Source organism: Beta vulgaris, chromosome 5, assembly GCF_026745355.1.
Source record: "Beta vulgaris subsp. vulgaris cultivar EL10 chromosome 5, EL10.2, whole genome shotgun sequence".
NCBI lineage: Eukaryota > Viridiplantae > Streptophyta > Magnoliopsida > Caryophyllales > Amaranthaceae > Beta > Beta vulgaris.
Window position 1 is genome coordinate 37,470,184 of NC_079206.1, and position 14,984 is coordinate 37,485,167.

General features: G+C 33.0%; 1 protein-coding gene across 2 annotated transcripts; it reads right to left on the bottom strand.

The window, feature by feature from the left end:
• Positions 1-606: 606 nt before the first annotated feature.
• LOC104893635 (probable auxin efflux carrier component 1c) lies at positions 607-13,467 on the bottom strand. Of its 2 annotated transcripts, XM_010679763.4 has the most exons (6): positions 11,221-13,459; positions 6,094-6,343; positions 3,816-3,901; positions 1,758-1,915; positions 984-1,060; positions 607-875 (listed from the first exon to the last, which is right to left on the bottom strand). In XM_010679763.4, exons 1-6 carry the CDS (start codon positions 12,440-12,442, stop codon positions 809-811), a joined length of 1,860 nt encoding a protein of 619 aa, XP_010678065.1. In that variant the 5' UTR covers positions 12,443-13,459; the 3' UTR covers positions 607-808. The 2 variants fall into 2 exon arrangements, with proteins under 2 accessions (XP_010678065.1, XP_048500514.1); XM_048644557.2 differs by lacking the exon at positions 3,816-3,901 and having other exon boundaries at positions 11,221-13,467.
• Positions 13,468-14,984: the final 1,517 nt, after the last annotated feature.

Genomic DNA, 14,984 nt, shown 5'->3' on the forward strand with positions numbered 1-14,984 from the left:
ATAGAGGCCTGTTCTCTTCGGCATAAAACAGCTGGACTGAACTGAACTGATCCGAACTGAATTGAATTGAACTAAATTGATCCGAACTGAACTGAACTGATTTGAACTAAACTGAACTGAATTGAACTGAATTGAACTGAACTGAAATGAATAGTGATATGTGAGAGTAAAAGTATTGTCAAGAGCTGAACTGAACTGAACTGAACTGATCTGAACTGAACTGAATTGAACTGAACTGAACTGAAAGTAAGCCGGGGAGAACAGGCCCTAGGTCTCAAGATCCTTCTGTTTGATAAAAAACATTGTTTGCATGAAAATACGCCAAATGTAGTTTACAAGGAAGTGTTCGCAAACATATAAATTGATTTGGAAATTTCATTTGTAATTTTTGTTCATCACCACTCATACTTTATGTTTTATGGTTTTGTGTAATATAGGAAATTAAGTCAATGTTATTATGCGACTTCCTTTAAATATGCAATAAAACAATAAATACTCACGTGCATTATGCACGGGTCTTAATACTAGTGAAGTTGAAAAAAGAAAGAAGCCAATCCCTACAAAAAAAGGAAAAAAAAAAAAAAGAAGCCAGCAAAGGAAAAAACGTAAGTAGAAATTTAAATATTTATGATGCATTTTCTATTAATAAATGGCCTACAAGCACAATTTAACTTTTTTTTTTTTTGTTTCCAAAGAAAGAAATTCATAAAATCCACTGATTTTCACCTCTTTACTTACTTTTCCACTATCTAAAAGCATTATCGAGTTGACCTCTTAGTCTTAAAGTTTGCAAACAACAAATAAGAGTTCATAGGCCCAGCAAAATGTAGTAAACGAGTGTGATAGGTAACGCGATTAGCATCCCAAATATGACACTGCAATAAGAAGAGAAATGAGTATATAAGAGGGTAGATAATTCGGCAAAGTTGAAAATATAATACTATAGATAAAATTAATGATAATACAGTAGTTTATATGCTCACCCCGTGCTCAAAATGTCAGGATGCACATTGTACTCCTTTGCAAACACAAACGGAACTATTCCTTGTGGCAGTGCTGCCTGTGTTGTTCAGTAAATTCCCCAATATGATTAATTGTACATCCGATAGCATGGTATACGAGTGTAAACAAATGCATAAATCCTTTGTTTCATCTTCATTTTCTTCTCCTTTTTTTAATATTTCATTCATGATCCGTTTAGTAGGCCAAATAAATTGTATCAATATGTTCTTAATAACTAAGTTCACTAATTTTTTTAGAAGGTGTCACATATCAATGTTTATTGTAACAAAATTGTGCTCTCTAAATAAAAGAACATTGTTTATAATGATCTTGGCTCCCCAAAAATGTCATGTGAACGATTAAAAAAACGTTTTTTCATATATTTCAATATTAATGTATATATTTCTTCGCTACATGTACACAACACATTGTCTATATTATACGTGAAATGAACTATGACTACATAGCTACCATTTTAATTAAAGTAATAACCCAATCAGACTTATTTCATTGTTCAATAAATCATTTTTAACTATTTTACTTGTGGGTTGATTCTTATAAAAGGAACGGTAAAAATATCAAGGATGTACATTAGTAAGATAATGTCAATGTTTAACTAGATATGCATTAATAATGTTTTATTTCTCATTGATGTAACTAAATAATGTTTCATTGTTCTGGATCATTATAGTATTTCTTTTTAAAGAAAACTGAATGCGAGTATGTGGCATGAGTGTAAGTACGTGACCACTTACCTGGACGATGGCAACATGTAAAAGTACGCCACGTAGGCCAACAACAATAGAAGCAGCGGCCATGACAGCTGGGCCTGTAAGGAATCTTACTCCCATTGAAAAAGTTGCTACGGAATTGCCACATGCTATAATCCTTGGTTGCAAAGCCATGAACAGACCTGCTTGTAGATCATGGTCATCATCAATCACATACTTCTTTATTTCAAGGAGAGCTTTTGTTAATATACATCCAGAATTAAATCTGTGTTGTTTTCCTTGCAAAATCTTTTATGTTAGGAAGTTATGTAATATTTATATTTTTTGTTTTATATTATTTTTTTCTCTCATGGAGTATATGGAGAATTTTTTTTTTTTATCTCTTTCAATCTCTCTTCTCCTAAATCATTGTGTGATTTTTCTATGGTGCAAATGAAAAACTAGCAACTTCTACTATTTGAGCTAGTTAAAATTTAGACAAGTAACACAATTTACTTAAACACATAGCAACTATTAATATTTACAGTTGCTATATTTCTTTGAATTTACAACGTTTATTTTCATGTTCATCAACACATATTTTTGACCAACAATATATATATATACATATAATTATTAATAAATATAAAGAAATATGAAAAATTGATATTCTTAAAATATAGGTTGAGGCAAATTAGATAAGTACATGATTATATTTTTCTTACATATAAATATAAAATGATTACCAAACGGAGGATGTAAATGATGCAAAAGTAAAAAGAAATGTGTAGACTATTGAAAAATAGATGAAGTACATCATAAAAATATTTAATAATCAAAGTAGTATTAATGGAAACTGTAAACATGTGCAACTTATGTCATGATTAAAACCGAAGAATTCATGTGTTAGAGCAAACCTTTTTCCCTCTATATTTGTTTTTTAATGTAAGCAATGTATAATTTTAACAATTAATAGCTTTATTTATGTACTAACAATGATATACAAAAGTCGATAATTAATGCCACACATTGTAACAAGATCAAACAATATTCTTTCTCGTATATTTAATTTCCTTCTATTCTTTTTATTTTACTTTCTTAACTTTGTGGGAGAAACATTGATTAAGTACAAAAGTATGAGAGAAACTAATATTTTACTTCAAATATTAAATGATAAATGACATGGGTGGAAAAAAAAGAGAAAGTAGATGAGATATGTTAGCGGGAATAGGAAAGGCCACAATGTGTGGATTAAAAAGGAACACAACAAAAATGAAATAACGAAATAATTTATAAACATTAGCTGTGGAAAACGAAATAATACTTAAATTCAAAAGATGGAGGGACTAGAAGTATTACTAACGGTGAAAATACTAACCAAGAAGTATGAGGAATAAGATATAGATAATTATTGAGATGATACTACAATTTTAATTTTTGTTTTAGAATACAGTTTAAGTCAATTGTACATTTCAAAGAATTGAAATTTATTGGTGTAACAAATTTAGCTTACCCATCTCCTCAAAAAACAATTTCGCTTACCCATCTGCAAGTTTAGAAATAATTTCCCATTGGTTATATACTAAAAGATATTTCCAATGTTTGTTGGTTTGATATGAATATATGAATCATATTATCAATTTTACTAACAAAATCAAGTTATATATGGAGTAGAAAACGAAATAATTGTTTTATGATGATTACAATTAGATTTTCGTAATTTTGCAATTTCCCTAAAAACAAAAAAACGTCTAAGAATGCTAATTATCATCAAATGGAAATTTTATTAAAAAAAAGATTAAAATCTAAAATTAACTTGGTATCATTTTATAAGTCAATAAGAGGATGTTCAAAAGAGTTTAGGGAATCTTAAACCAAAAAGAAAAGAGTTCAAAGAAAACGCAGTAAGATTTAATCTATGATTACAAGCCCTAGTAATATGATGACCTACATTTATATTTGCTCATAATTAGCTAATACTTGCTGGTTAACACCTTTTGACATTAAAAGTAAGAGAGAGATGAGAGGGGGCGCGCATGTGTGCTGAAAAGCAAAATTAAAGTGGAGAGGAAAGAGAGAGAGATTGATATGAAATATACTGACCGAGACTGAACATGGCCATGCCAAGACCTGCATCGGACAATATTGAAATGGACTTTGCGATGATGGCCGGCATCTCTACATGCCACCTAAAAGACACCACCAACAGGAGCACCAGTTAAAAGAGAGCATACTTATAGTATAACAACCCTATATTTGAATATTATATATAACTAGTATTTTGATCAGGGTAATGTACTTAATTAATTGTAATTATTAAATATATTGTTTATAAATTTCATAATTTATTCTATTAGCTTTTTGTAAATTTTTGTCTAGTAAATGGATGTTAGGGTATGATAAGTTGTTTAAAAAAACTTATTATAAGGAATTGGGATAAAAATAGCAATGTCAATAGAATTAGGGTAGTAGCATGTTTTTACCTCAAAAAAATAATTATAGATCAAAAAGTTTGTCTATATTTTTATAGTTAAATATAATTAAAAGGCATTATTCCTTCATAAAAAAAGACTTTATTTTGTTTTATTTTGAAACATTACATTGATTACCGTAATTAGAGTGTTATAGATCAACAGAGGCAGTTAAGGCCATGTGCAGTGTCAGCAAGTCCACACTTACGTCCCCCAATATATAAAGGCTCAATTCTATTAGTTGTCCATCTAAAGAAAAAAAGAACCTAAATCTAGTTACAAACTATTCTTTTCCAATATTGTCGAGTGTAATATTGGATGCAAATTTAAAGAGATTAATATCTATTTGGTATTTTTCTTCTTCTCTTCCTATTCGCCAAAATAATCCATTAATAACTCTTCATTCTCTTGCTATTCACCTAAAAAAGAATCTGTATAATTTATATTACCACAAGACCCTACTTTTACGCTACAGCCCTGGAGATCAAAAGATTTGTCTATGTTTTTATAGTTAAATAACACCAAAAGACTTTATTGTGTCTTTACTTTGAAACCTAAAGCATTACATTGTAGTAGATTGGTGGTTAAAGTACTCTCACATTTCGTTTTAAAGGTCATATGTTATATTCGTAGTAGTTATACATTGTACATTGAAGAGTGTCATCTAGCACAATTCCTTTTATATGAACGTCTTTTAATATATTTGTAGAGATTACAAGTATATTTGTATATTATAAGCATTTTAAGTTTTCTAAATCACTAATAACATGAATCAACTTATTAGATTGGGAGTTCGGTAGTTAGAGTAATAAGGATAATCTCATCACGAAAATACCATTTGAAGTTTGATCTCACAAGCTTATAATTGCGCAATACACCCAGAGTCCTATTACAAGTCAGACATCCCTCAATTTTCCTTCACGTAAATCCCAACCAAATTGCTTAAGGTATGAATTAAACCATATACTTTTTTATGGAAAATGGAAAAACTCAACACTTGTACTTAATAGCATAACAATCTTAGCAATAAATGAAATATTCAATTACTTTCTTGTAACCCTACTTTTATCTTGATAGACCTACTTCTATCTTAGCTCTACTCTATAGTTTTTCAATGAAATACAAAATTTTATTATTCCTCCATCTTGTATTAGTTGTAATATTGGTAAATGCAATGAATAATTTCAAGATACAAGGGAAACATAAAAAAATAATCCACATGATGAGGAAAAAGATAAAGAGAAATAATATCCAAAATAAATAATATTGCAATAAATATGGAAAAAGCTAGAAAATAAGATTGTTACAACTAAAACATAATGGGGGAAATATTTATATCCTATGATTACTATGTACTCTTAATAGTTAAGCCACACTCGACTTCTTATTGATAGATATACTCAGTGATATATATTGTCTTTTGATATAGTTCGTAGAGATAGATTTGCGATCTAGATAGGTTTACTAGTGATGTTAATACTATCTTTATGTTGTAACCTATATATATATATATATATATATATATATATATATATATATATATATATATATATATATTAATGAAAATCACTTTAAGTAAGAGGGTTTATCCAAATCTAACATGGTATCAGAGTTTTTGAAAAAACGTATAGAGTTTGAATAATAATGCCCTATTCTTTTGAGCTAAATCGGAATAGGACTCAAATGAACAAGGTGTAAGTATATTACTACATAATTTAGGCAATACTACAAGTTTATCAAGAAAATAAATATGTTGTTTTATATTCCTTTTCTATTTGAGAACAGTCTACAATTTATTTGTTTCTTTGAAAGAGCAATGTTGTAGCATTTAGTATTATCTAAGAGGAAGTATGTGATTGATATTTAACAGTTTAGTAAAGGTGAACTTCCAATAATAACAAATAAAGTACCTGAAGGAGATCAAAGACCACGTAAGGCCAATTAAACTTGAATAAGTATTAGGATTTCTTATAAGTTTCCTCCAAACCATGATGAGAATGAGCCTTGTCATAACGCTTGCTGGAGGCAAAATTTTGGACGTCCCATCTTCCATTTTGCTACCCTGATGATGGTCTTTCATTTCTCCTTCTAATCCTCTATTTCTAAAGCTGAATTCATCTTTACTCAAGTACTCTTCGTGGTTATCTCTTCCACCCTCCACTATATTTCAATAAACATTTCATATAAGGAATATGTCAATGTTTAATTCATTTATACAAAAGAGAAGGCAAATTGCTAAACGTTAGGGATATGAATCAGCAAGTAAAAATTTACTTAATATACTCCCTATGTAACTTTTTTTAATCTTTCCCACTTAGAATCTTGCACTATTCACAATTAGTGGGAATCTTTTAGTTTTTTTCTCAATATATAAGAAAAAATATAGTCATGTGGGGTCTTGTTTGATTCGTCTCATCAATAATTACTTTATTAAAATTTAATTTATTATAATTTTTACTAATATGTAATAAAAGCTATTTAATGTAGAATAAGTGCATTAACAAACGTGCAAAGTCAAAGTAGGAAAGATAAAAAATACAGAGGGAGTACTTTTTAGAAAAATAATAGTCCCTCCTCCATTTGCATATAGCTTTTCAGAAAATTACTAAAGTTTCTATTAATGATGTACAAAAACTCTGCTTCACATTTTTTACCTAGTATTTTTTTATAAAGCATTTGTGAATAAAAAAATTATTATGAAAATTTGTATTTAGATAAATCTAACCAGATATGTTATATATTTCTAATATATTGTGATTGAAAATTAGGGTTGAAGTTTTTATTATTTGACCACGTGAAATGCACTTAGAAGATTTAGTAAAAATCTCACACAATTTAACTCTTCATTTCTAATCGTACATTTAAGAAATACACTCAAATTTATTTTTTTTAAAAATGTACCTCTAAACTCGGATACACTTCTAAATATTTTACGTTTCAGTCGATTACTATTCTAATAAGTTTTTTTTTTTTACTTAAAATTATAGTATTGAGTGGCGGAATCAGAATTTTCAAAGTGGCGGGACAAAGAACGAACATCGGACATTCAGATAAAAATTTTAGAAAAAAACACTATAATGCAATTTTTTTAATGCTTAACATTTTACATCCAGATTCCTATAGTTTATGAGAGATTCATACTATAATTCAACTGTATTGATATGTATTTATTGATGATTTTAATTTGAAATTATAGTTTATTAGTGAGCTCAGTTTTTGATTTATACTTCAAAAATTACATAATACAAATTCATAATAAAAAAAATTAATAAGCCAATAAATAATTTCGCCTCATTAAAAAAAAGCTCTTCCCTTTCGAATTAAATGCAACAATTCCACTTTTTCACTATTCATACTTTTCACTTTGACTAAAACTTGTGATTTATACATAATGAGAAATATAATCAAGTGAATCTTGTAAGATTTGTCTTGTGACCTACTTTAATAAAATGTACTTTTTATAATTTTTTTTCTTATATTAATTAAGATATGTGTGGTCAAAATAATGTGTCGGCATGCGTAAAAGTGGATTTGTTGCATTTAGTTCAAAACGTAGAAAGTAAGAATTACATGAAATAACGAAAATTTGCAAAAGAAAGAACACATAGCCAAAATTAATTCACGAAAAAAGAAACTTATTGACATATCGTTGTCAACTCAATTGCTGCAAATTAATTACTGGCTACAACAAAGGAGTCTAAGATTAAATGTCAATGATGATGCAGTTTTCTTTTTCTATCTAGACTTAGATATTTTGGCGATTGTGATTTCAGAAGTGCGGATTTACTTCCTAAAGGGGCGGGGGGGGGGGGGGAATAGTTTCAAGAGGAGTTTTACCAATTAGCAATAGGTGATAACTTAGTTGTATAACATTATCTGTAATTCCAAAAGGTCCTGAAATCGAGGCTTACCCCTTGCAAGAGAGGGATCCGCAATTTTCTGCCCCCTTACAAGGAGATTTCAACTTACTTATTAGAAAAAAAAAGCTATACCAATTTAGGTATATATTAGTTGGTATTTTTGATGGCCTAACTAGTAATCCGGACTATAATGCTCTTTCAAACTAAAAGTATTTATTTACTCTTGCTTGCCATAATTAGTTTATGGTATTTTTTTCTCTAAATGTAAGTGATGTAGAAGGAATTGCTATAAAAAGAAAATTCGAGGTTGTAGGTATCACCTCTACTAGGCTTTATCAACTAAGCTAGATGACATCTACATGTTAGTCAAAAAATTAGCCTAACCTTTCTTATCTTTAATTATATATGAATATAAATCATAAATATTTGTATATTAAAAATTCAAATAGAGATGAATGTAAATGATTTTGCTATGACTATTTTGTACTCCCTCCGTCCCAGAATATAGTGTTTGTTTCTTTTTTACATAGTCTCCAAGACCTAACTTTGACCTTTAATATCTTCAATTCCGTATTAATAAAAAATATAAAAAGTTAATATTATGAAACTACACATTGAGACGAATCTAACAAGATCCCACATGAATATGTTTTTTTTACATACAAATGAGAATATTCGATCAAAGATTTTAAAATTTGACACACTAAAAATGAAGTAGGCACTATATTAAGGGACGGAGGGAGTATTTATATACTACTCCCTCCGTTTCATTTTAATCTACACACTTACACTTTTCACCCATGCGAATGCAGAACTTTGAGAACATATATCTTTAATTTTGTATTTGTAAAAATTATAAAAATTACATATTAATAAAATACATGTTATTATAAATCTAACAAGATCCCACATCAGTATATTTTCATCTGCGTATAAATCAAAAATGATGGTCAAAGTAAAATTTGTGAATAGTGTAAAATATTAAAGTGTACCAATTAAAATGAAACAGATGGATTACATATTAATGACATTTTCTTGTCAAAATTCATAAAGTTGAAAAACATATAGTCAAATTATGTATACTAATTTGTAACGGAATTAGGGGTGCTTATCGAGCGAGCCGAGCTCGAATAGTACTAGGCTCGGCTCGAGCTCGTTTAACTTTTCATGGGCTCGGCTCCGCTCGTGATCTCGCCGAGCTCGGCTCGAGCTCGTGATTAGAATTTGCGGCTCGAGCTTGGCTCGTGAGCTCGTTAAGGCTTGACTCGTGAGCTTGTTTAGGCTCGGCTCGTGAGCTCGTTTAGACTCAGTTCGTGAGCTCGTTTAGGCTCGGTTCATGAGGGGCTCAGCTCGAAGTAGGTGAGCTTGTTCACTCACCCATCATATGATTTTATAACTTGATTTCCCTCTTAGCATTGTTAAGATTTCCATGTGGGACTTCATGGTTTGTTAAAGAAAAACAAACTCACTATCCCCATGCTTTATAACTTGGTTTCCCTCTTAGTAATGCTAATAAGATTTTGATGTAGATGAGCTTGTTCACTCATCAATCATATACTTTTATAACTTGAGTTCCCTCTTGACATTGCTAAGATTTCGACGTGGGACTTCATGGTTTGTTAAAGAAAAACAAACTCACTATCTCCATGCTTTATAACTTGGCTACCCTCGTATTGCTAAGATTTCAATGTGGGACTCCATGTTTTGTTTAAGATAAACAAACTCTAACTACATATGCTTATATAACTTGGAATCCCTCTTAGCATTGCTAAAATTTCAATGTGGGAGTCCATTTTTTGTTAAAGAAAAAAAAACTCATTATACCCTTGTTTTGTGTACATATGATTTTATAACTTGGAATCCCTCCTAACATTGTTAAAATTTCAATGTGGACTCCATGTTTTGCTAAAGAAAAAATTATCAAATATTTTAAGTATTAAATAATCAAATATTTAAAAGTATACTTCATTCCGTATATGAAGAAAATAAAATATAGTTTTTGTTTTTCAACCAAAGAGATACAAAATTAAACTTTAAGTTAAAGTAAGGAGTAGTAGCTATTTATAAAAAAAAAATAACGTTGATCCTTGTTTTCTTAACCAATGTGGGACTTTAGTGCCTAGTGGAGTAGAGGTGAAGTTGGATCACAAATTAAAATATAAAATTTGTAATCTAAATTAAAATATAAATTTGTATTAGATTTTTTTAATGTAAATTATTTTTTTAATATAATTTTTTTTAGTATAAAATAGTAATCAAGTTGTTCACGAGCTTTAAGACCCGAGTTTTGCCTAGCTCGGCTCAGCTCTTTTAAGTCTCAAGCCGAGCCCGAGTTCGAGCCGAGCTTTGATCGAGCCGAGCCCGAGCTGCTCGCGAGCTTGTAAGGCTCATTATCACCCTAAACGGAATGATATAGATATTCCCAATACATAGGAGATAAAATAATCTACTAACTTTTTTGAACTAAATATGCCTTACAAACACTATTTGTGGACTTAAAATAGAATTTTTCTACGTATGATGTCTCTCCTCCACTCTTTCAGAACTTAACACAAGTTCTCCCACTAAAGATTTGCAGTTTTTGAAGCACCTTTACTTTCGAGAAAGTGGGGCTGTGGAGGTTGGGGAGGAGAGAACATTAATGGAGGTGTGTTGTTTGTGCGGGTGGAGAAAGAGAACAGAGTGACTGAGTTAGCAATGGGTTGGGAAATGAGACTACTAACTATAATTGTGATATAAGACTAGAAAAACCAAGAGAAATTAGAAAGTGCCAATGCGAATGATGTTTTATTTCTTCGAAAGTATTGGAAGTTGTTCGGTCGAGTATATGATGTAGAAATCTGCTTGAATCATTTTTCTTATTTTTTTCTTTTTTGAAAGTGGATCATTTTTCTAATTTAAAAGCTGGGCTAGGTAAGAAAATTCACTCCCTGTGTCTATATCAATCATCTAATTTTACTGTTTTACAATTCTCCAAAACTTTCATTTCCCACATGTATTAATATCAACCAAACAAGCTCTAAGAATAATTATTCTGAAAATTTGTTTTACTAGTTATAATTATGAAAAAGAAAAAAATTCATAGCTTGAAAATAATTTTCTTAAAGCTAATATTAATCAAAGCAATGAAAAAAATTTCACAAAGACAAAATAGTAATAGGAGTGATTAGTACGTACCTTTACCAGGAGACACGTTCATTCGGACTTCTTTAACAGCCTGGTCTGAAACAGCATATTGATCATGTTGTCCACCGAATACATCCGATACAGGAGAAGCACTTGAACTCCATACAAACATATGAAGATCTTTCCCTCCTTCTTCTCCTCCCTTACCCTTTTTCAGGTTATTATTCGTCGTCGTAGTAGTATTAGTACTAGTATTATTAGCATTAACACTTGCATCTTTCTTAGTGGGTGAAAACATCCCCGGGTTAGGGGCAGGGTAATGAGCATGACCATACTTATTAGTCCTGTTACTATTCCCTCCACTTTCCTCTTCAAAATTAGACGGTCTTGGAGTGGGACCCCTAGAAGTGGTTAGTCCTAATTCATAAACATCCCCTGCACCAAAGTTGGACCTCCTAGCAGCACCAGCACCAGCAGCACCAACCATTGAGTAGAAATCAGTGTGGTTAAAGCTGGAGCCTCGCGGCGTCGGATTATGCGACGACTGAAGGGAGTAGATCTCTGCATTTGTTAAATTCGAAGGACGAGGAGTGGTAGAGGAAAATCCATGAGACCTTCTTGAGAAGATATCAGACCTTGATGCATTTGATCTGCGGACTGTTACATGCAACTTTCCATCTTCCTTAATCTCGGCCTCCGTCTCCAACGGCTGCCGCCCATCTAATGATACTACATCGGAGTCGACGTGTATGGATACGATTGAGCCAGCAGTGTCGGGGAATTGTTCTGATATCAGCATCTTTGCAGCTCGGTATTCGAACATGAATAACATTAATGTATACCAAATGATACATTGGAGGACAACAATTTGTACCATTAAACTACCGGAGAAGTCCCCGTACATTCCTTTTAATAAAGGGATGCCCATTACAAGTGTGTTTGGAAGGGTGGAAAGAGAAAAGAGAGTGATTGTCCATTCGAGCGAGCCACGCTTGCTGAATTTACTCCAGACGAATAGCACAGTCAGAACAATCACCTTCTGGAGGGAATCGGCCGCGATAAACTTGAGGTTCATCGAGTAAGGATTGTTGCTTGAAATGAAATGGAAAGAAAGAAGAGGAACAGCAAATAAAGCAACAAACCTGTTAATGCCAGAACATTGATCTGGGCTGAAAATTTTCCACCATTTTACGGAACCGTAAGCGAGGATCATAGCCACATAGAGTGGCACAACTGCGGTCATAACATGGTAGAAATCTGATAAACTTATCATTCTTTTATTTCTCCTATTTTGGAAAATGAAAAGAGTTGTTTTAGTAGGGGAGGAATACGAACAAATGTAAGTTAGTAAGAAAAAGGAGGTTGGTGGAGATGATGTAGGACTAGGAGGTATGATCCGTTTTGGTATTTTTCCGAAAACAATATGTTTTTATCAAAACCCTTGGCCCTTGAGATGATGAGGGATTGAGGGTGGTATTGGGGAGGGGGAGAATGTGGTCCTGAGGAAGGTGATGATAAAGGTTCGGGAAATGGAAGGGGTGCATGTGGGTTTTGGTATTTCGGGATTCAGAGTACGGGTTTTTGGCGTGCTATTCTTTTCATTAATATACTAGTAAAGTATTAGGGGGGTACAGTTTAGGAGTTCACAAAAAATTAACTCTACTTTGAGAGTTGCACAGTAGCCAAAGCTTGCACTTGCAACCCACGAAGCCAGAGACGGTACTCACTACTCACTATTCCGAAGAGAGGTAGTTTATTAATTTTTTTGTTTAGAGAAGAGAGAATATATTTTTGGGAGGGAGAGGAGGTGGGAGTTTGTCGTTTTCTATATTGTTTATAGCAGAGTATGAATTTAGAAAGGAACTAGATTGGATATAAATATAATCACTCAATTCTGTTTTTTTTTTTTTTTTACTTAAGTTGAACTGAATCAGTCCTATAAAATGAACCAAACTCAATTAAAAAACTGAAAAATAGCTGCAAAGGAATGAGAGAGTTGAGTGAAAGACGCTTTGGTAAGTTGGTAAATGGCTCTGTCTTTAAGGTAGATGACAATTAAAAGAATTATTATAAAGTTAACATAGAAAAAGAATATTGGTTGGAAGTGGTGTGTCTGTAAGTTATTGTTTGGAGAGCTTTTGATTTAATGTCTGCAACTGCAAAGACACCTCCCTCGGCCCCCTACTACTATCACAATTTATGTTCTTGGATTCGCCCCTTTTTCCCGATAGCCAATAGATGAGTTGTCCAGCTTCGCGTGTGCTCGCTCATTTTTCATTCACGCTCTCTCATCATTTCTCTTTCCCTAATCTTTGCCCTTCTTGTAACTCGGTAATGAGATTTCACTTTAAGCTCCAATATATTTTCAAGGGTGCTAAATTTTAGGTCGCCAAGGATATTCTCTTAGAAAATATTATATGCAAATGCTTCATATGGGCTAAGTAGGGTATTAATTAGATAGGGTGACTCGCAAACTATTCGAGCTCAGTTTAATTAAAAGTGAACCCGAGTTCGGGATCGTTTCGAGACGCCAACGAGCTGAGTCCCAAATACCTTAAACTCGGCTCGAAAGCTCGCGGACATTCTCGATAGTTTTAAAATTACTAAACATATTTCATTACTGTTTAATATGAAATAAAATACGGTTTTTTCACCAAATACACCGGAAAAATTTAAAAATTCACCATATACCCTCAATGTTCTAAAAATTCACCACATACCCTTCAGTTTCCGAAAACATTCGACAGATGTCCTTTTCCTAGCTTCCGTTAACTCACCGTTAGCGTTATTTATAATTTTGCCATCATTAAGCCTAAATCCTAATTTAACACTCACCCTTACGCTAATCCAAACCCTAATCTTAATTCTAATCCTAAACCTTACCCTAACCCTAACCCTAACCCTAATACCACCCCTAACCCTAATACCACCCCTAACCCTAACTCCTTGGCAGCCCTCACCCCCTCTCCTCCACCCCACCCCACCCACCCCACCCAACCCTCACCCCTCTTCCCTGCCAGCCCAGCCGCATCACACCACCACTAAGTTAGCCCCCGCCCCCACGCCGCATCACACCAGCACCCCCACGTCGCATCACACCACCACGATTTCCCTAACACCCCCACGCCGCATCACACCACCATTGTCCCTTCTTCTCTCTCCTCCTTTACTCTCCTCTCTATTCGATCTCCACGATTTCTCCATCACCCTCGATTGTTTTTCCCGGGTCTGCAATTTCATGCGTTTGGTCTGCATTTTTTCGGCATCAAAGGGGAGGGGTGGTGGGGCTTTTGAATTTTTGGGCTACGAGAGAGCGAGAGCGTGGGGCTCTCAAATTTCCGGGCTACAGGGGTTGCGGGGCTGCAGGAGGGAGCAGAAGTGGTAGGGGCTGCGGTAGAGGGGAGAGGTAGGGGAGGGGGAGGGGTGGGGGGTTGGGCCTAGGGGTGGAGGGGTGGTGGGTTAGGGTCTGGGTAAGGGTCTGGGTAAGGGTAAGGGTTTAGGTTTAAGATTAGGGTTAGGGTAAGGGTAAGCGTTAGATTAGGGTTAAGGTTAGATTAGAATTAGGGTTAAGGGTGAATAATGAACAAATTCGTAAATAAAGCCAACGGTGAGTTAACAGCAGTTAGGTAAAGGGTATATGGTCTATTTCTGAAACATTGAGGATATATGGTGAATTTTTTAATTTGTCAGGGGTATTTGGTGAAAAAATCAAATAAAATAATTAATAACTATTGAAGAAAAAAAATTTGGCCTCAACACCCTAAAATATGTTGTGGGTGCACCCAACACCCCCAGCTAAGACTGCTAGTAGCCAA